This window comes from Rhinolophus hipposideros (assembly GCF_964194185.1).
Source record: "Rhinolophus hipposideros genome assembly, chromosome: 14".
In the NCBI taxonomy this organism is placed as follows: domain Eukaryota; kingdom Metazoa; phylum Chordata; class Mammalia; order Chiroptera; family Rhinolophidae; genus Rhinolophus; species Rhinolophus hipposideros.
Genome location: NC_138060.1, coordinates 44,018,437 through 44,043,723, shown reverse-complemented (window position 1 = coordinate 44,043,723; position 25,287 = coordinate 44,018,437). Strand labels below are relative to the sequence as shown.

Sequence of the window (25,287 nt, the reverse complement as noted above, 5' to 3'; positions counted from 1 at the left end):
GTTTATTTTTCTTTACTTACAATATTAAATAGCAAATAAAAAATGCCATGATGATGCCGAAGAGGGAACATGGAAGAAAGGAGACAGCTTTATATATTGTACTTTTAATGGCACTTTTTCCCTGCTTTTTGAATAAAGGGCCCCACATTTTCATTTAGCACCAGGCCCTGAAAATAAGATAGACAGCTGCATCTTTCCCTCTCTTTGACTTCCAAATTTTCACCCAGCTGCCTTCTGTAGGAAGTCTTACCTGAGCCCCTCATTGTTCGTGGATTATTGCAGCCTCCTCACCAGGAATCACCTAGCAATTTATGTTTCTATAATTCTCAGTACACCTTCACATTTAGAGTTAATTTTGAACATGTCATCTCCCCTACTAGTCTGTCTTTCCTGAAGGGAAGGGACAGACTTGGCATTTTTATCTGTCTGGCCATGGACCAGAATCATTGGGAACTTCACAAAATATATTCCAAGAACTAACAATGAACAGATAGAATCAGAATCTCCAGGGCTGGGTCATTTGGCTGCACAGCTAACTTGAGAAGTTGAACTGAGTTGTTGAATGAATGAAAGAATACCAATTGTTCCAGAACCTGGAATGGTCGTTCCTCTTGTTCTAACACTCCCTGCTAAAATCTGGTCTATTCTTGATGGACTGTTTCAAGTGCTACCTAGTTCTGCGAAATCTCTGATTTTCATTTTCACCTCACACCCACATCACCATTGTACCCCCAAGAGTAAAATCAGGAAAAAAATTGCATGTTCTGTTGGCAACCCTTCTTTACCATCAGATGGCCAATTCAAATGGAATGCTAGTAGTTCATGTTGTTTCGATAATGGCACATTAAAATTTTCCTCCTCCATTGTTATAAAACGTTATTGCAATCATAGTCTCATGAATTGTTTGAACAATACATTATTTAATGCTTAATTTACTCTATATTTCAGAAGTTTCCAGGCAAAATGAGATTAGAAAGACAAAGCCATTTGAACAAAGGACAGCAAAAGGATTTGTTATACTTCATTCTCTGTATTTCTGTGGTGTTTCCTAATTAAGATGGAATTTAGTTTCAAGATACACTCAGGAAGAGAAAAAAATAAAAAGGTCCAGCAGCCTTTAAGGCCTATCATCCACTTTTGTGAAGGAAGATTAGCATCACCCCTCACACACCACCACCAGCACCACCAGCACCACCACCAGGAGCAGCAGCACCACCACCACCACCACCACCTCCTCTTCCTCCCATTATTACAAAGTTGTTTAGCCGCTCCCGCGGCCCCTGTGAAAACCCGGCTGTCAACTGTTGTGGCCTATCAGAGCCAGGCTTTTTCCTCAGTGGCCAACTTTTTCATTCACACTTAGCCACCAGGGGGCCCCCTGTTTGGAACAAATGGTGCAGACTACACAGTTTTCCTCCAAACCAACCAAAACATCCCGGGGCAGCTTTGGCAGAAAGTTCAGGAACTTGCTTGCAAAGGAGAACAATTTCTCTCCAGCTACAAAACCTTCAAGTCCTATGGTGTAGCCTTACGACGAGTAAAGAATGAAACACGGATTTATTGCCGAAGACCGAGGAGAAATAGGGTCCGTGGAGTCTAAAGGGAGAGGCTCCTTTCTCTAGCTTAGGGAGCCTTCGGGTCTGCGACTTTCTCTGGAGGCGCGCTGAAACCATGCATCAGGCGCCGGGAACAGTTCCCGAATTCCTGACAGTTGTGATGGCTAATGCTGTATGCAGAGGGGGTGGCTTCTCGCCCCTTTCCGTGGGATACTCACCAGAAGCTGGAATAAAACACACGTCACTGGCTGGCAAACTAGAAAACTCTCCAATAAATCATTCATGCATTGTTCGGGCAGTTGAGGATACATACAAATCTGTCACATTGTTATATGAATAAATGTGTACAGTGAATAATGAAGTCAGAATTCTTTTAATATTATCTATAAGAAAATAACTGTACTGTGGTCAAAATAGTTTTGTTGCAACTATAGCTTCTCAACCACTGCATTTTAACTTTTTGGGGATACTCAGTATTTTTACAAGCATTCTTCTGGCCCAGAATGTAGCTGCCTATTTCATTTTCTATCAATCCATGGCCTTCAGTGTGTTTTTGGGGAGGTGGGGGGCACTTAGAAATTCCTATTTGCCTGGGCAGAACTTTTCAAGAGTATAAATTGTTTTTGTCTTCAGTTTTATTTGTACATGTCCAGGGTAAAACCAAAGTACTAGGGTAGCCCTTCTGGAACCGGTGGAGTGTCAACCACGGCACACATCTCCCAGGACATGCATTAATAGTGTGAGGATGTCTCCCTCAAGAACAAACCAGGTATTTTCCAAACTTCCAGTCCCGAGAGGTGGTGATGGTAAGAGAACGGCAGACGGCGCGGCCGGTGGGAGGCCCCAGGAGGGGCCAGGGCGCTGTGTCGGCCCCACACGCACCACAAGTGGTTTGGAGAAAAAGGGAGGAGCGCAGACCGGCGGGGCAAAAATAAAGCCCATACTTCTGGAAGTCACCTCCTCTCCGCCCCACCCCCACCCACCCACCCCCGTCACTTGTCCCCCATTCCTTCCTCTGCCTGCTAGAGGGATGACGCCCAAACCTGAACCTCCGCGCGCTCGCAGCTGGGTGGGTGGACGCCAAAACCACCGCAACATCGCCACACCGGGAAGGGCACCCTGGGTGGAAGGCACGGCTGGGACTGGGAGGAGGGAGAGCAGCCGAACCTGGGGAGGCAGGTGTGGAGGCGGGCAGCCCGAAGGGTGTGTGCGTGGACGCGGGGCAGGGGTACGCGCGTCCGGAGGGCTGGACAAGTCAGAGAGCCCGGCGGGAGCCGGGCGGGACCCGGGAGGGGCGCGTCGGGTGCCAGCCGGGCGGCGGCGGCGGGGCGTGCGGCCGGGAGGCCATTTCCTCGCTGCGCCCCTGGCGGAGCCGGGTTTGCCTGCTCTTGGCCGCCGCCGCCGCCGCCGCGCGAGGCGACCGCCGGGAGGGCTGGAGGGGAAACCAGGTCACCGGTTCGCAGAAGCGTCGCAGAACGGGTGTCCCGGGATCGGAGTAAGGCAGCGCCCGGGGAGCGGGCCGGGGCGGGCTGGGCGCGCGGGGGGCCGGAGAGGCGGGGACTGCGGTGCCCGAGCCACACTCGCTTCCTACGCCTATAAAAGTGGAGTGGCAGGGGAGGGCTGACGCGGCCCTGGCGGCGGCCGCCTCGCTTCGCCCAAGGAGTTGACATTTTGCAGGACTCGCGCGACGTCCCGTCGCCGCGCTCCGCGGGACCCGGCCGCCCGGAGGAGGGGGCGGAGGAGGGTGGAGACTGTGGGGCTTGGCCAAGGAAGGCGCACATCCTCGGGCAAGCGGCCGTGACGCGGCGGGGATTAACTTTGCATGAATAATGTGAGTGCGCTTAGAAAGGAGACCTTCTGCTTCCCGGGCTCGGGGCAAGCGCCCGCCGGCTGCCTTCCCCCGGGCAGGGGCGCCCAACCCATCTGGCTCCAGGGCACTGGTAATTTGGGGAGAGGACCAAGCAGCGGCGGAGGTGCGGGGCGGGGGTGAAAGGGGAGGAGGGGGCGACAGATCCAGATGTCCAGAAGGGTGGGCAGGATGGTAACCCGGGTGTCGCGGGAACCTGAGCGCGCGCGGGCGGGCGTGGGTGGGTGGGGGTGCCAGCCGCCCTATTACCTGCCTCCGCGGGGTTTTTGCGCCCCGGATCGGGAAAGAGGTGCCCTCTCGTGTTAGGGCACCGTGCGGCAGCTCTCAGGGAGCCAGAGCGTGGGCAGTGGTAGAGCAGGGTGGCCGGGGGCCGCTCCAATCGCGGTGGCTGTGTTCCTCAAACCCCAATCCGGCTGTTGACAGGCTCCTTGTGAAATGGAGTTTGGCATCCTCAGCGCCGAACCGAGTGGAAGTTTCCATGATGAAGAAGTTCTGTGACACGGGGGTTCGGAAAAGGTTGGCAAACACGGCGGGGGGAGCGGTTTAAGGGGGCTGTGGGCCCCCCATCCCCCTTTTTTCTCCTGTCCCGGAACTGCCGGGTTTGGAAAGAATAATCCTGAATGTTGGCGTGCGCTGTTGCCGGTGCCTGGCGACTCGGCTTCTCCCCGCCTCCTTAGGGAGTCGGTGGCGATTTCGTTCGCCTCCTGGGTCGCACTTCTTTGCTTCTCTTGACGCAGCATCTTCCTTTGAGTCGCTCGAAGTTGGTTCTGATACCAAGAGTTGTGCCAGCTGTGCGCTCCCCCCACCCCCGCGCCATCCTTCGGACAAGGACTAATTTGGGGGAGTTTTTTTTTTACTCCTGGTGGATTTTGACCTTCTTAACTGCAGTTGTCATTTTGGAGGAGGATTTCCCAATGACCATTGTAGGATTATTATTAGTGCTAATTCTTAAGCCTTCCGATTTGTTGCGGGGAGGGGTAGAGCTGGGGAGCGTGGGGTGAGTTTTTTATTTATTGAAGGTTAAATGTATAATTTTCTCCAAAGGGGAAATTTTAAAAGGTCTAGATGCGTAACAATTTGTAAAAGTGAGTCAAAGCAAGAGAAAAGCACTTACCTGAACAGAGAAGTTTAGAGTCTCCATCCTCCCTGCTCCACAGACATTTAGAATTTGTGAAGATTCATACACTACCCCAATCAGTAAATAAATTTGAAAGTCTTTTCCTCTTAGTATGTTACTGATCTCGGGTGCTAGTGAGATTCAGTTTTAAAGACCTGTTTTGAAGTTCAAAAACATAAAGCATTCCTTGGACAGTATTAGTATCAGAGTACAGCAGTTCTTATAATGATCAATGTATTGGGTAATGCAGACCTTTTGGTCGATATCTTTACATTATTTTGCCTTATTTTAGTTTAGTATGCTTAGTTACATTGTAATAATATATAGCATGCACTGGTTTACGAAGTAAAAATTGCTTTTTAGTCAAAATATTCCATGATTCATTCTGACTATTCACCATGACTGCTCCCTAATTCACTTCTATTTACCTCTCTTATTCTGAAACAAGTCAGGGACTAGGAAACATTCTTTTTAAAAAGGTGTTTTGATGAAAAGTAGTTTGAGTAATGGATGATTTTAGGAATTTTCATGCCACTTGGCTAAGTGTTTTGACTAACAGAAATTCAATAGTAACTGAATTGTTTGGGGTTTTACATGGGAAGTCTGTGATTGTTAAACAGATACTATCAGAATTTTATTTTTAATGAATTTCAAAGTTTTGTTATACATTGGAAGTGGGACCATCTGCTAGTAAATATGATTTGCTTTTATTTTTTGGTGAGTGAAAGTAAATGATACTGAATATAGCCACAGAACTATTCTTTTTTGAAGCAATTCCTGTTGGCATTGTAATTCAAAGACATAATTTTATTGATATTGGAATACTGTTTTATAAAGTACTGAATTTACAAGAGGAATAAGCATTCCATTTCTCCCCTATAGATTCTTTGTAGCAAATTCTGCTATAGAGATGAATTAAGACAACTTCCTTTTAATCTACGTCTTTGGGAAAAGGTGGTTTCTTAAAATTTCCTTGAGAAAGTGGTGGATTCCTTTGCTTTCCTGAGGTTTTTGCAGTTGTTTGAAGCACAGGGTGTGTGGAGCCACAAATAGGATTTCACATTTCTTTTTTTAGTAAGCTCATCTTTTTTATGGAAATCAGAATAAAAACATTGGTTTCTTTACCTCCTTTTGTCATTCTAGTGTAAGATTACTTGTCAACTTCTTTAAAAATTTTTCCCTGACCATTTGAGCAAAGTTAGTCCCCCACTCCTTCTCAGAAGCATCACACCTTTTTTTCCTTCCTTTTCTCCCTTTCCTTCACCTTGTTTGCAATCTGAATTGTTCATTTCAGTTGGTACTTACTGATTACCTGTCTCCTGTGTCTAGAATATAGAATCCATGAGAAAAAGAGTTTTAACTGCTTCTCCAGCATCTTGAATAGTGTTTGGCACACAGTGGGTTCTGAATAATTCTTTTTTGAATAAATGAATGGTTGTGCCCAAACATTATGTATACCTGACTAAGCTTCCTAATTGGGTACCAGTTGGGTATGCCAAGATCTGTGCCTGTATGTGTGTGTGCCATGTATATATATATGGTTCAATCTCAGTCTCTCTCTCTCTCTCTCTCTCTCTCTCTCTCTCTCTCTCTCTCTCTCTCTCTCAAAGCTAGCCCTATTTTGTATAGTGACAATACAGAGAGTTATTTCTGCAAGTTTTTTCCTGGGGGCATTTGCCTTGAGTACACAGAAATCCTCAGCAGCAGTTTGTCTTACTTTGATTCTCTGAGACTTTGACCTTCAACACCATGGGTTTCAGCAGAATTTTTATGAGTTCCAGAGGTATTGTCAGCGCTAAGAGTGAAATTCCAGGGAACAGACATCACTGGGTGATAGGAATGCCTTCTCACTTAGCAGGTTCTGGCAGTGTCTTTGGCAGCCCTAAGGTGACCAAGGACGCTTGGTGGTATAGCTGGTCTGCAAAAGTGGTGGTTGGGGAAGGGGCAAATGGGACTGTCAGGATCCCACACACGGTAGAAATAGCCCTTGAGGGTCAATTTGGAAATAACCTGGTGGTTCGCCTGTGTTGTAAGTTAAGTCAGTCCTCCTCTCCCTTTCCCCCTTTTCCCACTTCCATAAACGGATTTTGACCAGATGACTCTGGGAAATACTGGATTATCTGAGTTTTCAAGTGACAGAGGTGTGATACCCAAGGGGTTACCTTCAAATTAGCTATTCATGTAAATTCTTTTGACAGTTGAGACTAACAGGAAATTACAATTGATAATTATGGTAATTTGTTTTTGTTTATAGAGTATCAACTTTCAGAAACGTGTCTGAATAAATGCATAGTAAAAAATGCCACAAAATGATGAGACTGGTAAAAATGATAAGAGAAGAAAAGGTTAAAATCTTATAGAAGAGCAAAGATAATTAAACTGAAATCCTAAGTGCTTATTGCTTTTTAAGTATTTAATTTAGTTCTGAGCTTCTCAGTAGGCAAGTTAATAGAAAAAAAGAACTGGAGGTGGCAAGTATGTATTCAAGTTGTAAGGATAGATTAGATAACATTTGTAGAGTGCTTATTATGGTACCTGACAACTAGTATATACTCCTATGAAAGATCAAATCATATAATGGCCAATACTTGCACTTCAATTCTATAGAAAATGAAGTAGGGTTCTTTACATGATCATGTCTTTTACCAACCTGAGAGGGGAAAAAAATGGATAAAGCATAATGATGAAAAGTAACCCAGTGAGAGTTAATCTTTGGAGCCTGATCTGCCATGGTCCAGCGGTAGAGATTCTAGAGATTGTCCCCAAAGCAGAAATAGAGCTCAGAAAACCTAGAGGGATGAATGGTTAACATGTTCTTTAGGCTGACTTTCTCAAATATCCACAGTCTCAGCCAAGCTTTTGACTAGAGCAATCTGAGAGGACAGGACAGCCAGGTACTTGAAAATGACACTATGGCCATAAACCTCTCGTTCGAACAGGTGTCCTTAATGATGTGTGCTGTAGTCTCTATACTTCACATCACCGTGCAGGGTAGTTTGTTTTTAGTGACCATTTCTGTCTCCCCCACTAAATTGTCAGGAGGGGGCTATGGGTTGATTCATCATTGACTCCCCAGCAAAGGACATGACACATGGGCACAAAGAAATGCTTGTTGAAAGAATGAATCGAGGATGAGAAGGGGAGGAGGGTGCTTCTCTTTCTCTTCTGATGTTGGTATTAAGTGTCATCTTCTGACTTGGTTTTGCCCAAAGTGAATGTTTGCTGCCTGGATTGCATCATCTGTCCATACCACAGCTGAATATTTTGCTCGAAGGGCTTAGTCTAGTGTCTGAGCTGGTTGAGCAATGGATGGCAAGTTAACTCCTTGCTTTATTTAAGGTCATTTTCATTACTTGATTTGGTTCCTCATTCAGTCTATAAAAATGTGTGTACCTACTACATGCCTGGCCCTGTTAGTCATTTGAGACAATATGCGTATATTAATTAATACACAAGGATTCTAAAGTAGTTTACACTGTGATGGAATGAATCTGCCTATTGGGTCTTTTAGATGAAATAATTATTTTTATTTGAGGATTGTTTTGTGGTTTCTGCAGCCCATGTGTATTAGTGTAAATTGCAGTGGGATTCACCCAGGATTCTCTTGGTAGGCACGTGGTGTGGGATTGAATATGTTTAGGCCAGTGAGTCTCTTGATTAAGGATGTTCACGCTCCACTTTAAGTTTCCTGACTTATTAGTCAAATGGCATTTAAGCAAGCAGTCGGGGAGGGAATAGTCAAATCACTGAGTGGCAAGTAATATATCTCCATATCCTCCTCTCAGGAGTCTGGCCAACTGACCGCTAGAATAATGATCTATGTTCAATGCTAATGTTGTTTTGTCCATACTGTCCTAATTTCAAAGGACTTTGGAGACTTTATGTACTGGCAGTTCTTCTTGGGCAGTACTATTTTTATTGAGTGAGAAACTGAGCTCTGCTGTGAACTTAGTATCTTTTCCAAATGGTAAGTCAGGAAAGCCTGGAATTAGGACCCAGGAACCTTGACTCTCTGTCGGAGGAGGCATATTGTAGCCTTTACGTCATGACAGCTAGACTCACATATACTCATACATATACAACACATATATGTATATTATGTACGTATACACATATGACACATATGTGTATATTATAATATGTAATATGTGTGTAACGATATGGTAATATTTATGATAACATACATATACATGTATGTGCATACGTGCTGAGAGTGGACTGTAGATGGGGCATATATAACAATTAGGAACGGATTAATCTGGACTAAATTATTCATTCTACTTCCTAGTTCCAAAAGTGAGCCTTCAAAGATCATGGCTTCTCATCTATGTTCAAGAATTTAGGGGTTTATTCAGAAAGTCATGAGTTATAAGCTGATTAAAGCAAAGACTTGGACAAAGGAATGCAAATTGAGAGCAAGTATGTCTTCTTAATTTGGGAAATATACTTGTGTGACTCCTCTGGTGGCTCAGGAATGTTTCAGATGAGGAGAGTGGAGAAGATAGTCATGGTTTTAGTGGCATAATGTATGATCATGGCATTCAGGAATCCATTGAGTGTTCTGACTCCTGTGATATATGTTGTTCTGTGGTTCCCAGGGTGGTTCAGATATACTTTTCCCCTCTTTTTGTTTCTTTAGAAGACTCTCTTTTCCTACATTTCATCAATAGTTACACAGAATGGATGCTCAAAAAACAATAATTATTAATAACAATCATGACATCCCTGAGTTTGAGTCAGTTTTTCATATTTCTTTTCCATAAGCATAAATGTATTACCAATTTGCACGTCCACATGCAGAATCTGCCACTGTGACAAACAAATGTGTGTTATATTTTGATATACAGTGAAAAAGGCACTGCTTGTCTCTGGCTTCAGCTGTGGGTCCCAGGCCCAGCTTCCACTCACAGTGAGAATTCCACAGTCACACCGATATCCCAAGCCACAAATCTTGTCATCACTTTTAGTCTTCCATAATCCTGAATATTTTGGCAGATTCTGATCTTACTTGATGTTTTACTTATTTTACTATTTATTTATGTTGCTCTATGACCAATTATGTTTGGGAAACCTGAGTTTAACAATTCAACAGTTTTCAGAGCCTATTTTTATGCTAGTGTGTATTATGAACATCCAAGAGGGAGAGGAGCTTGTTTAGTCACCATATTTATTTGTATGTGTGTGCACGTGTGTGTGTGAAAAACTCCAAATAGCTAAAGTTCAATGCAAGATGTTGTGAAGAACAATCCGTTGTATTACATTTTAAAAAATTAGTTTCATTTATTATAACCTCTGTCTACATATCATAATAAGCAATATCTCAAAGGAGCAATATCCAGCCCCACAGCAGAACCTGTTTTGCTTTTTCACACACACACACAAAAAATGCAACACTGATGAACGCTGCCATATAATTAAAGTGTTTTGTGATGATATAAAAAGGACGCTAAATTGTGGTTACTTTTAAAATATTACAATCATAAAATATCTCTCTTCTTAACTTCATTTCTAATGTTTAGATATGTTAATTTATATAAGCCAGAGAATGGTTAATTTCTGCTACATGTGTTTTTGTTTACTTTTTTGAATCTCACCTAAGCTTCTCTGTAATTTCTATTCCACTTCTAGAACCTGGAAATCTAGAATAATGTATTTATATTTGAATGATAGCTACAATAGGGGAAAAGATCACGTTGCATATTTTTGTATTATTTGTCTTTTAATTTTAAAAAAGGGACCAGGAGAACCTTACACACACACACACACACACACACACACACACACACACACAAATCTTTTAAAAATCAATGTAAGTGATGGTCTATGTGAATGATAAACAAATTTATTCTGTATTGTAGTAGGCATAAGGGATTTGATAAGCGTTTTGTCCCTCTGAGGCCTCCTAGAAACAAAAATTCAAGGCATTTGGCTTTTTAAGTTGGTCTCCCATCCTAAGATACATAAACGTAAGGTGTTGCTGCTAAGGTGAAGGCATCTTCTGAAATGTGCTCTACATGTATTCACTTATTGTTAATTAAGAATATGTGTGTAGATTTATCTTTGTTGAAGTTGCCACAAAAAAATAAGCCTTGCAATGTATAAACTTATTTTTGTTTTCTTCTGGAGTCTGTCTCTACCCATCCCACCCTCCCTCCATTCATTTATCCATCGCATATACCTCAGGTATCTGCTGGGTGCCAGGTTCTATGGTAGACGCCATGATACCATGCTGAGCATGTGAAAACTCTTCCTATGGTGATGCTCAAAGTATCCGGGGACAATCTACAGGAATCGATTTCGTGTAGAACAATGTTTCTCAGCCTCTGAACTGTTGGCATTTGGGGCCAGATAATTCTGTGCTGGGGGCTGGGGGCTCTGTCCTGTGTGTTGTAGGATGTGCAGCTGCCTCACTGGCCTCTACCCAATAGATGCCAATCGCTACCTCACACTCCAGCTTCAATAATCAAAAATGTCTCCAGATATTGCTAAATGTCTTGTGGGAGGCAAAATCACCCCCATTGAAAACTACTGCTGTAGAGTTAAGAACCTAGGCTGTGGAGTGGAAATGTGTGGATTCATATCCTGGCTTCACCTGGCTTCTTTTGTATGTGCTCAGTTTCCTCATCTATAACATGTACAGATTAAATGGAATAATGTAGCACTTGACCCACAGTGAAGTATTCCTAAATATTAGCAATTTGTACTGGTGGTAGAATTAATACTTCAACAGGCAATTACAATACTGGTAAGTTCTATGATAAAGTACAATGTATAGTGATAACCCATAGTCAGAACTGAGGAGAATTCTAGGCAGTAAGAACACCATATGCAAATGTACAAAATGGGTCAAAGTACAAAGTGTTTGAGGAATTGCAAGGACCCCAGGGATTGCAAGGAGCCCAATCTGACTGATATGCAGAGGATAACAAATGAGGCTGTTGGAGAAGGTAGGAGTCACATGGTAAAGTCACATGCTGACCACAATAAGGAAGGTGGACTTTGTTTTGACAGCAGGAAGAGAACGAATGTTCAGCAAATCAGATTTTTATTTTAGAAGAGTTCTTTGGAATAGGGCTTGAGTGGGAGAGAGACTGGAAATGATGAGCCCAGTTAGAGACTCTGAGAATAATCCAGAGAGACGATGTCTGCCAGAACTGAGGCAATTATATGTTACTGTGAAGTCACTGGGAACAGATTTGACTTTCTCCAAGATGTGGCAAAATTTTTCTAATTTGATTCTTACAATGAGTATTTTTAGCAAGCTGGCTCTACGTTTGGGGAGACTTGAAGTTTAATTTGAAAGCAGATTACATGATAGATTCTCTTTAAAATGTTTTCAAATGGTGCTTTAAAGACCATCTCACAGTCTGTTCGTAGCTGAATATTACTCAAGGGGTTTCTCTGCTGTTTTATATATATGCCTACAGTGCTTGTATCTGACAGAAACATACTTCTACACAACCACATTGAATTAGAATTGTGACATTTAAATTTATTAGTATTAAGTGTTGGTTTTCTAACTGATAGGGATTTTTTATTTCTTTAATGATCAAAATTACAGATGGTAGAGAATATGAATGGATGGATGGATGAATGAATGAATGTGATGTTATGGAAATACCACCTAATTAAGAATAAAAATATTTTGGACAAGTCTGTTGACTTATATAAACATTAATTTTTTTTAGTCATAAAACAGTAAGACTAGATAAATTAGATAATCTCAAAATTTTCCTAGCCTAGGATTTGGCAAACGTTTTCTGTAATAGGCCATATAATATATATTTTCAGCATTTCAGGACATACAGTCTCTGTTGAGACTACTCAACTCTGCTGTTGTAGTGTGAAAGCAGCTGTAGATAATATGTAAATAAATGAGCATGTCTCTGTACCAATAAAACTTTATTTACAAAAACAGGCAATGGGTTGTAATTTGCTAAACCCTGCTAGCCCAGCAGGAGGCCAATAGAAATATGATGTGAGCCACATATATAGTTTAAAATTATTCAGTAGCCACATTATAAATAATTTGAAAGTAACCAGTGAGTTTAATTTCAGTAAAATATTTTATTCTACCCAATATAGTCAAAATATTAATATGTAATCAATATAAAAGTATTGGGATATTTTACCTTTTGATTGAATCTTCAGTTTCTGGTATGTATTTTACACTTGCAGCATCTCAACTTCAACTAGCCACATTTCAAGTGCCCAATAGTCATTTGTAGTTAATAACTACTAGTAGTTGTGGCAACACAACTTTAGCCTGAAAAATCTATAATTCTGTTAATTCCATAGGAAAAGAACTTATGAGCATTATTTCAAGTGATTGAGACCCTAGCCTCCTACACTGGTTAGGAAAACTCAATAGTTTGAAATAAAATAAAAGAATGCACAGTAGCTCAAAAAAATAGAGGTTTGTTTTTCTCTCGTGAAGTTAAAAATTGCTAGTTCTGATTGATTGGTGGCTATGCTCCACAGTGAGTCAGGGTAGTCAATTCCTTTGGTCTTGGGCTCCCCCATCTTCAGCTCATGGCTTCCAAGGTCACTGAAGTGGGAATGAGAGTGAAGAAGCACACAAGCTTCTTAACCACCTTGGCTTGGAAGTTCCACCAAAATCATTTTGCTCAAATTCCGCTGGTGAGAACAAATCACATGTCCCCCCCAAATAAAGTAGGATGGGAAAGCTAGTTCCTCCTGCACAGCAGCATTTCAGTGTTGATTCCGTACTGTAGAAAGAAGAGTAGGAATTATCTGGTGAACTGTCTTTGCCACACTGTGCTACTCTGTTTTTTAATTCTTCTGTGGCTCTTATCACATCACTGTCTTGTTACTTTTGAAGGCATTGGCAAGAAATGGAAACTCCATCTTTATAGCAATGAGGTAACCCAGTTCTATTTTTTGGTGCAGTACCACCCTCCTATCTGATCTAATTCTGTTTCCTCACTTCTTTCTCACTCTTAGGGAATTGTCTTTAATCTTCCTGGACCTGGTTTTCATTTTCGTCTTTTACTATCATTTTGATTGCCTTGCTAGGTCATAATATGCAGAGAGTATTGGGAGCTTATGATCAATCCTGATGTTGCTGGCACTTCATTAATGTGCTGATTTAGTTTTTTTTTAAAGGGAGCTAAAATTTAAAGTAGAGTTATTAGGGATCAGAGGCCAGAGCTGATATTTGGTGTGTTGACAGAGATACGGAAGCCATTTTGATACAGGAAATGATACGGGATCATTTTTCAGAGCTTTAGACTATTTAAATAAATGACTCATTATATAATATCTTGACTAAAAAACAATTTTCCTCATATTTATCCTACTTACCGTTTACTACAATGGGGAACCCTTTTTTTTTTTCAGTCAAAAGGATTTTTTTTGTTTTCTTCCCAAATTATAAACATGCTTTATCAAATATTCAACCGGGTCTATAGAAGTACCTCCCATGAAGGAAATGTAAGAGGGGCATGAATAATAAAACTGAGGTAAGGGAAAAGAACAAAGAAGCTCTTTCCTTCTAACTATGCATATTTTATCTTTCTGAAAACCTTACCATTTGCTTATTGTTAAAATGTCTTATTCTAAGAAGTGAGGAAACACAAAGGTCACATGCATTTGGGATTATTAAGAAATAAAACTAACCAATGATAAGAATTATCATGCTGGGAACACAGAAAAAGAAAGAATTGTATGCCTGTATCTTAGCCTACAAGTCTATTTTTGTGAAATACGACTATTATGCAATATTTTTGAAAACCAAAATTGGCAATATTAAGAATTTAATCTGGATAAATACCTCTCAGATACAGAATTTAGCTAATTCTTGATATTCCATAATAGGGGAGAGAGAAATACTTTTCTCCATAATCCCCAACTTGTTACTGGCCTATCACTGGGGTCTTTGGGTCTTCAGGTTACACACAGCATTGGGTGCCAGTAATGTCCTCTTTCAAAGTCCTGTCACAAGGCAGGGAGGAGAGAGACCCCCCCCTCCCTTCCCATATTTGCCAGGTGTGTTGTGAGGAGGGTAGAAGCCTGGGATCCTGGGTCCTGGATTGGTTGAGAGCTGGGACATTGGAGAGTTCAGGGTACAGAGAGGAGGGGATGGACATCCATAGGGGCTAAGTTGGATGCCTGGCTTTGCCACTTTCTATCTATGGTCTCTCCAGCAAGTTACTTAACCACTTGGAATTTCATTTACCCAGTCTGTGCGGTAGAAATAACATTGGTACTTACTTCACAACATTGTGGAGGAGATGAAATGAGATAACGGTTGTAAATTACTTGGCATATATAGTGATTGGTGAGTGCTCAGTACATGGAAAACTACTTCATTATCATTTTATTATTACAAAAGTTGTCAAATTGATTGTGCTAAGTAAACCTGCACCTTAGAGGTAAGGGGCATTATTGTCTCAAAGACAGGAAATCAAAGAGAGAGACCTGGAAGTCAGTCTAAATTTCCTTGATCATTGTGTGTCTTTAGTTGTTTTTTATTTAGTTTTGAATTGTGATTTTGTGTTTATTGCTAACAATAGCTTTTTTATAGATGACCTAGTGTTGTTCAGTTTTAAGAGTTATGTTCCATGGTCAATCATCGAAGTTAGTGAATTCTTAGGGTTAGGGGAAAATGAGAATAATAGATGTTATATTACCTGCCCAGGATCCCAGCCTCTTGAATTCAAATGTGGCTCGCTCACTTGTATTGAAATGTGGGATTTAAACTGACTACCTTACTTCCTTTTTTATAGCAGCTGCTCCCCTCCCTTGTTCTGTCACATCCTCACATTCAAACTTCTACCCTTCAAAGTTCAATATATATTTTCCTTTACTTCTTTCAACCCAGCTTCCAATGTCCTTCACTCAGGGAGCTCCCCAAATCCTGTTCTGGTTAATTAGGATTGAGATCCAAATTCTCTCTGCTTCTGCCTGGCTGCAACATGCCACCTCAGTGAGTTTCCTTCACCCCCCCACCCCTTGTCCAAAGGTAATATTACATGTTTAGTCACTTACTATATATATTTCTTCACTGTTCAGTGTCCAAGGCTCATATTTGTCAATGAGATGTGTATTTCTTTGCTAGATTTAAAGTTCCAAGAGGGCAGGGACTGTGTGTTAAACAAGTTTAGTGGAGTCTAGTCGCACAGACCCAGCAGGTAGGTGCTTAGTAATGCTTTCCTGCTGTTTGGACCAACCACACATAGGCTGTTTTCATATAATTAGGATGAATCTAATTTTAAAATGAACAACCGTGTGTCCTCAGATGAACCAGAATATACACTTACAAGGCCCTGCTGTCCTGCATTATAAATAAGGGACTAGGTTGTCTGGCAGAAAAGCAACGCTGTTCTTTTCCCTTAAACAAACAACAACAACAAAACTATCCACACATAAGAACTGAGATAGAAGATCTCTCCATTTCCTCAACTAAATTGGCAAGAAATCAGGGCCCCAAAGTGGATGTTCTCTGCAAAGATGAAACCCAGCAAAAATCCATAATCCAAGAAGAGTGGCTTCTGAGGGTTGTTGAAGGAAGATCCTTAAGCATGCCTTACTGTGAATAGACCTCCAAGCTAGGCGGCCCAATTTCTCAACTTGTATGACAACAATAACTTTCTTAGGTGATGGGTTCTAATTTCTGCAGGGACAACATTCTGAGACTGTTTGGAAAGTGTCGTGCTGCATCGCTTTTTAAATGTCCCTTTTGGTGATGTGAGCAGCCTCTTGGACACATTGCTGCCGTAGCATCTTTCACAATTCCCAGCGTTTTTGTGGACTTGGTATTTTCCTTAAGATTTTTAGCATCTCAGAATCCCCATTACGTTTAATGTCACCCTGAGGGTGGTTACATTTCATTTCTCTTCTTTGTCTAGCAGTATTTTGAAACGCCTCTTTCGTTTTTGCTGTTTTGTTGTTTTAAATCCCCACCGGTGATTCACTAAAGTTCCATTTGAACCAAGGTGGTCATTTCTCTTCATCGTTGCCTCCTTCTTGTGCTAGAGTAAGAACCCCCCCCTTCTCAGAGTCAAGGGTAGTGACTTATTTGCGTCCTTGCAGAAGTTTGACTGTAGGGGCATTGGAACTAAGGGATTATATTGCACTTCCTGCCATTCTCGAGCAAAAGATGTGGTTTTGCTTATTCTCTCAATGGGAGACACAGAAATGTGCCGGAAGTTGTGTTTCTGATGATCTGAAAGAAGTTGGACTCAGAAGAAACCAATGAGTCTGTGCTCAGGCCTTGGGGATGGAAAATCAGCTGCCTCTAAGAGAGGGATCCTGTGGTCCCAGAGAGCTCTTACATCAGAGGAACCTGAAGATTAAGTGGCTGCCAGCCTACGCTTCCTTTGAAAGACTTACCATTAGACGCTGAGATGAAATTCAAGTGTGAGTTATTTTAGGGGGGAGGTAAAGAAAACACCAATAGGAGAGTGGGGAAGGAAGCCAGGACAGCAGCCAATAGGAGGGCCTCATTAAACCAGTTACAACTGTGGGCACCTGGAGCGTAGTCACATGGGGAGACAGTATGGGACACATGCCTCAAGTTACCCCACCCAAGAGGCAAGGAAGTATGTATTTATTCACGGAAACCTGTCAGGGATTAGTTGAGGACTGCCTCCAGAGGCCACTGATTTCCTGGCATTTCAGGACTACGCCTTGGGCAGCCTAGAGCATGCCTTCAGGCAAAGGAATGCAGGTTTTGGCAGCTGGAAGACAAGCTGGTAGGCACTGAAGTGGTGCTCATGGGGATAGGGTGAGGGCACTTCCTGCACTTTCTCCTTCCTCGTCGTTGGCATATGACCATGAAGGAAAGGCCCTAACACCCATTTCCACCTGAGGAGCGCTGGCCTCCTTTGGACTTTTGCTTGGTTCTCACGAGGTACAGAATGCCTTTAGCTGGAGCAATGGAGCTGACTCCACCAGCAGTTGGTATGGGATCAGATCAACTGCTAGAGAGAAAGCCACTGCCAGGAGCACAGTCCGATCTTCTACCCGCTTCCTCAGCCCCATCATCACTGCCTTCATACCTTCTAAGACCTTACTCTTCACCTGAGGTGAAGTGAAGTGAAGCCTAGTGGTCCTGGTGTGTGCGTTCTCGTTCTTACTAGCTTCTGTTCTAGCCTCTAGCATGCCCCTTTTTCCCCTGGAGCAGGGTTTCTTACCCTCAACACTGTTAATATTTTGTAGTAGATAATTCTTTGCTATGGGGGGCTGCCTTGTGCATTGTAGGGTGTTTAGTAGCCTCCCTGGCCTCTACCTGCTAGATGCCATTAGCACTCAACCTCCAAGCTGTGACAATAAAAAATGTCTCCAGACATTGCCAACTGGTCCCTGGGAGGTGTAATAGTCCCCATTGAAAACCTTCATTCCAAATCCCGTGTTTCCCTGAAAATAAGAGCTAGCCGGACAATCAGTTCTAATGCATCTTTTGGAGCAAAAAAATAATATAAGACCCAGTCTTATTTTACAAATATGAGACCGGGTATAATATAAGAAAACATAATACTGGGTCTTATATTAATTTTTACTCCAAAAGACACATTAGAGCTGATTGTCTGACTAGGTCTTATTTTGGGGGAAACAAGGTCTTAATCTCTTCCTCCCCCAAGCGTCTCATCCATTATGGTTACTTATTCATTATGATCCCCCTCCTCATGGGGGTGGAGAGGCATTCCAAACTCTGGGATATTTGAACATTCTCTCCTGTTGATTCTGATACACTTGCTGCTCCACCTGCCCATGTCCTACTCCAAACAGGAATCACTGTCCTGGTCTGTCCCTGTCTTTTTTTCCCTCTGTTCCTCTCTCTCTTCTCCATCTGCACAGTGGACAACTGCTTTTTGGAAGATGCCACTTTAAATTTCTGCCTACTTTTTTTACAGGCTCAAATACTGTAATGGCAAATCATCTAATATAGTATATAGTAAAATGTAACACATTATTTTTAAAATTCATCCATTCATTCCTTCATCAAACATCTATCCAGCACCAAATACTCGTATGTGCCAGGTACAAGCTTAGGTACAGTGGTGAGCACACTCTCTTGTCCCTCTGGATCTCCAGTAGGTCCACAGAATGATTGGGAAGAAGACAGCCCTATCAGCACTAAGAATATTTTTACTTTATCAACATGTATACCCCAAATTCTGGAGACTGGAAATACAAAAAGCCAGTATTATACCAGAAACAGTTACAATTGCTAGCTTGGAAATTCTGACTCTCTAGTTCAGAATTATGAAATCAGGCATTGAACTATGATTTACTTCTGTCACATTCAGGAGTATTTTATGAGTGCAGTCCACCTTGATAAGCAGGTATCCCGGTTTAACAAGTTCCTGAAATGAAATAGTTTGCCAGCATCCTCTTTTCCTGCTCTGGATTGCCTAATTTAGCAATTGTCCACATTTCTAGGTTATCCCTCCAAAGGGGCTTCTAAACCCTCAGAAACAGGGTTGCCTTGCCTCTGCTTTATTTTATTATTTTTTTTTATTTTTATTTTTTGGCTGGAGTTTGGTTAAGGAGATAGGAAACAGTAAAGATGACAGAGGAGAGGATTATGAAGGCACTGATGTCACCTTCTTTTGTCACACTGAGTGTGCTGTGTGCTGGAAATGCTTGAAGTTTGTGTGTCCTCAGTGCCAGTGGATGGGTTATGCCCTGGTTTGGACAGTGTTAGCTGTAAGGTGATGTGGTGTGTCCCGGAAGTTACTTCTGTTTCTCTCCCTTCCCTCAGACTGACCTGCATCTCCACTTGTCAAGGTGTACTGTCCCCAGACCCGCCCACCCACACCACTACAAACTGCTTAGAAAGGCAGAATCTCAGCCTGCCCCAGACCTGCCCAACCAGAATCTGCGTCTTAACAAGATCCCCAGGGGATTCATTCTACTCTCAAGCTCATTGGAGTTTGAGAGTGCTTGTGTTGTACTGGCACCTTTCTATTTCTCATGAAGTAAAAATATGCAGAAGCCCAACGTATAAAAGAGTTAATAGCGTAATCCTGGTGTGTATTCACTGATCCCATTATACCTAGCTTATTGTTTTTTAAACTTGGTTATCAGGACATTAGTGGGCCTTGAATCAACATAATGAGACACGATCAACAAAAGATTTAAGTAAAAAAAGACTGGAAAATAATGTATAAAGTACATGTTTTCGAAACATTGGTTTCATTAAAAAAATTCACAGACAAACACAGTCAACAAAAGATTTAAGTAAAAAAGACTAGAAAAGAAAGTATTAGAGTAAACTACATGTTTTTGAAACATTTGTTTCGTTAAAGAAATGCAAACATGCATAGACACACACACACACACACACACACACACACACACACGACACACAACATACCTTCATATGTATATCCTGGGCCATGACTGCAAAGTAGAATTCTGGCTGGGATTACTGTTTAAAAAAAAAAAAAAAAGGAACCTTGAAAGCCACTGTCATAAAGACTTGATTTCTTTATATATGTATTGATCAGGGGTTTTTTTAAAGGTTGAACATATTCAGTTGACACAATTTGACCACTTGACTTACATTGGAGATCATGAGCTTATAATTCTCCAATTCAGATTCCTGAGCAAGTAAAATATTTAAATAGCAGATATGAATGTTAAAATGATATGAATCGCAAGTTAATGACAATAAGAATTTTAATTTTTTACTCAATTTCAGAAAAGGCTCTATCAGTGCATATCTAAAAATCTTGAAAAAGACACCTTTAAAGAAAAGCTCATCTTAAGGAAAAAAAAGAAGAAGAAAGAAACTGTAGGCTGACCAAAGGACCTGCTTAACGTTAACTTGAAGAGAGTAATAATTTTGAACCCAAAAGAAATTCCCTAGGTTATGGGAGCTACAGGGTGTCCCAAAAATGGCGGTGCAGTTTTAAAATTTCGTATCTTCAGAAGCATAAATGCTACAAACTTAGGAAAATTATTTGGAAGTTTAATCATGTACATTTTTTTCAACCTTCATTTAGGTATGTGGATTTTGAAAAATACATTTTTCACTTTAATATTTTGTGTCAGTCTCTCCGATTGAAGATTGCAACCTCTGAAACAATAAATTAAAGTGGAAAAACTTACTTTTCGGGAAAGCTGAATGAATGTTGAAGAAATTTAGCTAATGGAAGTTTCAAAGGTGTTCTTGTCTAAGTTCGTAGCACTCATCCTTCTGAAGATACTAAGCACCCTGTAGAAGGGAAGAAAACCATGTCACTCTTCAAGCGCTCGTCTGTGTGAAGCCCAGGCGCGGAGACCTTGGAGAGTCGGGTTTCACCACGTGTGGGAAAGAACTAGTCCGCGAGGCTGAAACCGAGGCCCTTTGTGAAGGAGGAAGCTAATGCCAGGATGAGACGGTTACAGGGAAGTGTTTTCAATCTCGCAGGCAGGATTTGTGCCAGACAAGGAGCTGTCTTTGAAAAGTGCCTTTGCCCTGCAAGAGTGGCAGCTGGGCCAACCTAAGGGCTCTTTCTGAGCTTCCTTACTGTTCTTTCAGGTTCCTTCTCAACTCCCCCTGATTTGTGGGGCCTCTGATTCTGATGAAATGACTGTTTACTGGCGTCTATACTTTGATGCCAGTGAGTTGTTTAAAGCAATGTTTTGTGAACCATGATTTCAAATCTGCTTGTAAGGAACAGTAAGCATGGTTGTTTTCCTCTGTTCTAAGTATGTCAACTGTTATACCTAGAATTTTAGCTTTATTAATTTTAAAAAATAATGGTGTCCATATTCTTTAAGAATGCTGTGTTTTGGGAGAATTGTAAAATAATTTTGTCTGGTCTAAAAGGTGAGGAAACTAGTGTTCCCTCTCAGGTGTAAGTGTTAAATGTGTGGTTTTGCTCATTTTGTTTTAACTGTCCTGTTTCTTTGTTTCAAAATTAATCTTTTTGCTAGTGTACAGCCCATTGAGAATATATATATATATATATATATATATATATATATATATATATATATATTCAAATTACCTAATTTGAGTATATGTGAACATATAATTTGAACATATAGAGTATAAATTACATATAGTTCAAAATCAATATGAGAAAGAATATTGGAGACATTAAAATAGTAGCACTTTATAACAATTTCTTAACATTTATTTTTAAATGTAATAAATTACAATTCTTCAATATTGTGGTTTGAGTTTTTATAAATTGTTTTTATTTTATCAAATAAAATATTAATTTGAATATCAACTTGTAGTTATTCATATTTGCCATGATGTACTTTTAACAATTGTTTTTGCTGGTTTGAAAAAAAATCCTAACTTCATATTTCAGGCTCTTTCTTCCTGTTGCATGATGATTACAGTTGTATAAAGAAGCACTGTTGTCCTCAAGACTAATAAGAACATGACAAATTTTGAGGTTTGTGCCAACTAGAACATTTTGTTTTTAGAACATTAGCTATAGAAAATTGGATGTGAGTGTAGTAGTTATTCTTTGTGATTTATCATAGATGTTATTCTTTCAATTAAAAAGTCCAGTTCAATGTATTAAGTCATTCGTCTATCTACAGCATATTGGACAGATTTCTTATATACGCTTATAAAATTAGTAAGAAAAGCAAATGTTTCAAAATGCAACAAGCTGATTCCTGTCTACACAGTTGAATCAACTGTGCCCATCGTAAATGTTTGAGGCTTGAACATTTCCCTATAACTCCAGTTCCATAGTTACCTATACATAGCATGCATGGTTTGCAACAGTCTTCTGATGCATCAAAAAATTGGAGACTTTTTTTTAAAATGAAGTATCAAAGACAGAATCCCTGATGGAGGTATTGGGTATTTGGATTCTTGTAGCTCCTCTCTGCCCCCACCCAACACACACATAAGAAACCTGAACTATTTGTAGCTATTAATCCTACAAATTCTAGTAGATCCATTGCAAAGTTTAGGATGGTAAATAGTTTGTGCAAATTCAAGTAGGTTTTGGTAGCTGATGTCTTTGAGAAGTATTGTAAGGCAGATTCTCTGGGCTTAGTAGCAAAGAGTGTTGTGATTGATTAGTAATGACAATCAGTTATTACTAACAATTAGTAATGGAATAACACAGGGATGGCCTGAGTGTCACATACTTCCTTATCCTGTGTCCATACCCAAGGAGGATTGAATCTTCAAGATACCTGTCCCTTTATGTTGCCTTTGACTTTAGTTTTGTGCTTTTGATGAGGTACTGTATATATTCTGAACACTTGTTCATTTTCTATTCAATAGTAAATCAGAAAATTCATTTGTAAATCAGGGAGACTATGTAAGAGTATTTTCTGATCGGCAAGATTAGTGTAATATCACATAAAACGAAGTCCACAGTGAACTTTTTCATTGTCTCTGGTTTTCTGAGTTCTGAGACTCTATATCTAAATATATTATTAATAGTACTTTAAAAATGAAATATCAAAACAGGTGGAACTCTTTCAAGAAAACACTAGGTTCTCAAAATAAAATTGATGACAATATGTATTTTCTATTATATTCCAAACTGGCAAAATTGTATTCATTTGTGTCATTTATCATGTGGACCTCATGGTCTACTTTATTTCCCAATTGCAATACTCATCCTTTCAGGAAGCTTTGGCCAGCCCCTTGACATTGACAACAGGAAGCAAACAGATTGTATATGAGAAGATAAGGCAGATGTGGGAGTCATAGGCAAGCTCCTCATGGGTCTCTCAAGCTGGGAAGATAGAAGAATTTGGCAAAGAAGGCACAAAAGTGCAGAATTGCAGTGTGAAGTTCAGTAGAGCCTGTGTTACTTATTTCACCAAGTAAAACGGAATTTTCTGTCAATAAATTTGGATTCCCTTGAGATCTGCCTGTGAGAAGACCTGAAGTAGTACGCCCTTCCACTATTTCTCAACTGTCTGCCAAACCTGGAAGTTCATAATTGCTTATATTACATTAAGTGACTATAAGGTCCTCATGAATTAAGGGTGTGAAGAAAGAAGTCTTTTGTACAGTTGGTTTTGGCACTCTTTCCATAGAGAGATGAATCACTCTTCAGCAAGTCTAGGACTTGACTTTGTGAAGACTGGCAGAGAGAGCAGGAGACAATTGGCTTTGTGTTCTAGCCTCTTGCACAGTTGACCTTTCTCGGTAGGGTCTGTTTATCTTCAGGACAAAGTGAACTGTGGCCACATATGTCTACATATTTTAGGGGATTCTTCGAGAAGGGTACCAAGTGCTAGATACCTGTAGCTGTTTCAAGATGTTATCATTCTGGTAGCTGGCATAAGTATTGTTTTGATCATCAATAACTTAGTATTCTCTGAAATGAAGGGTGGGTTAAGAGGGTCAGGGTCTCAGAAATCTGAGTATCTTCTTTATTTGTCCTGCCACATACAGCCACACTAATATTAACATAACATAGCAGGTGAAACGTGAACCGTGGAAGACCTGATATAAATATGGGTGATATCACTAACTAGCTGATAGGACATTTGGAAAAGTTGTTTAAACTTCTTTGACTTTCATTTCCAATTGTTTAAAAATGTTTTTTAAAAAATGCTTATGGTGAAGAGTGGGAATATCTGGAAAAGAAGTTAGTAGGGTAAAATTAAAAGGAACTGGTCTAAACAGGGCTACGTCTTTCGTATGAAACTTTTGAAGGTGTGACTAGCTTCCAGGCCATTTTTTCCTGGTTGGGAGAGAAGGAGGAAGAATGGGAAACTTAAGAAGAATAGCCATAGCTTCTCCGCTCATGAGGAATTTTTTATGTTTATATTTTATGTTTTAGGGCAAAGCAAGTCTCATCGCATCCTCCATGATAAGATGGAGACTTGCAGGCTGATAATAGTCCGGAAATTTCACAAGTTGAACAACCATATGCACGGGATGTTCATTGATTAACATCAGGCTGGAGGAGGAGGATCTGCCAAGGAGCTCTGGCCTCCTGCCCAGCTCTGTGTGGACGCTGTGGGTGCCACTATGAAGACATGAATGACATGTTTATCAAATGTTCAGAGGTCACCAAGCTGAAGGGGAGAGCCACAAGGCCCAACAACAGTGTGGATTTAGTGAGCTCTTGAGGGGCTGGAACAGTGGGTTCCCATCAAAAAAGCCTAAAAGAGGATTTAAAACCATAACATTACATCAGATCCATATTGGAAGCCCAAATTCTAGGAGACCCCCATCATCAATTTAGTATGAGCTGATAAGTGATGTGGTACCTCAACCCCGACTGAGGCCACAAGTTCCATTAAAACACTGGTTCTTAAACTCGAGATATATCATACTCACCTGGAGGGCTTGTTGCTGTACAGTTTGCTGGGCCCCATCCCGAGAGTTTCTGATTCCATAGGGTCTGAGTTGGAGCTGGAGAATTTACATCTGAGCAAGTTCCCAGACGATGCTGATTGTCCCTACCCTGGGCATCCTACATGGAAACTACTGCATTAGAAGAACAACTTTTGCTCAAAGATAGAGAGATCCCTGTAATCTCCTGAAGTATTGAAACAGATCGGGGTCCCACTTTTTCAGTTAGGACAAAAGCCAGAGGGATGGGAAGAATTCTGGCAACCAGGCAATATTAAGGACCATTAAGGAAAGAGGGGCATATGGAGAAGAGAAAAACTTCAGAGAGGTAGTAGCTGTCTTCAAACACTTGAGAAATCAACATGTTAAAGAGTCTTGGTTAACAGTGTATATATTGGAACCTGGATTTGGTTTATAATTCTGCCAGCCTTTTATATATTTAACAAATACTTCTGTGGTGCTTACTAAGTACCAGGCACTGTTCTAAATGCTTTAC

General features: G+C 40.9%; 1 protein-coding gene across 15 annotated transcripts in view; it reads left to right on the top strand.

Annotated features, from left to right (window-relative positions):
* Positions 1-2,845: 2,845 nt before the first annotated feature.
* Positions 2,846-25,287, top strand: part of THRB (thyroid hormone receptor beta) — a gene marked incomplete at its 5' end in the record, with an annotated part of 331,491 nt that continues 309,049 nt past the window's right edge. For 2 of the 15 annotated variants that reach the window (XM_081073425.1, XM_081073413.1), the window contains one exon: positions 2,869-3,051. Coding sequence is in view for 1 of the 15 variants with exons in the window: in XM_081073418.1 (XP_080929544.1) it covers positions 3,902-3,939 (38 nt within the window). Of the gene's footprint in view, positions 3,052-3,132; positions 3,497-3,846; positions 3,940-25,287 lie in introns of those variants that run through there. The other 13 variants (XM_081073415.1, XM_081073414.1, XM_081073424.1 and 10 more) reach the window with 12 other exon arrangements.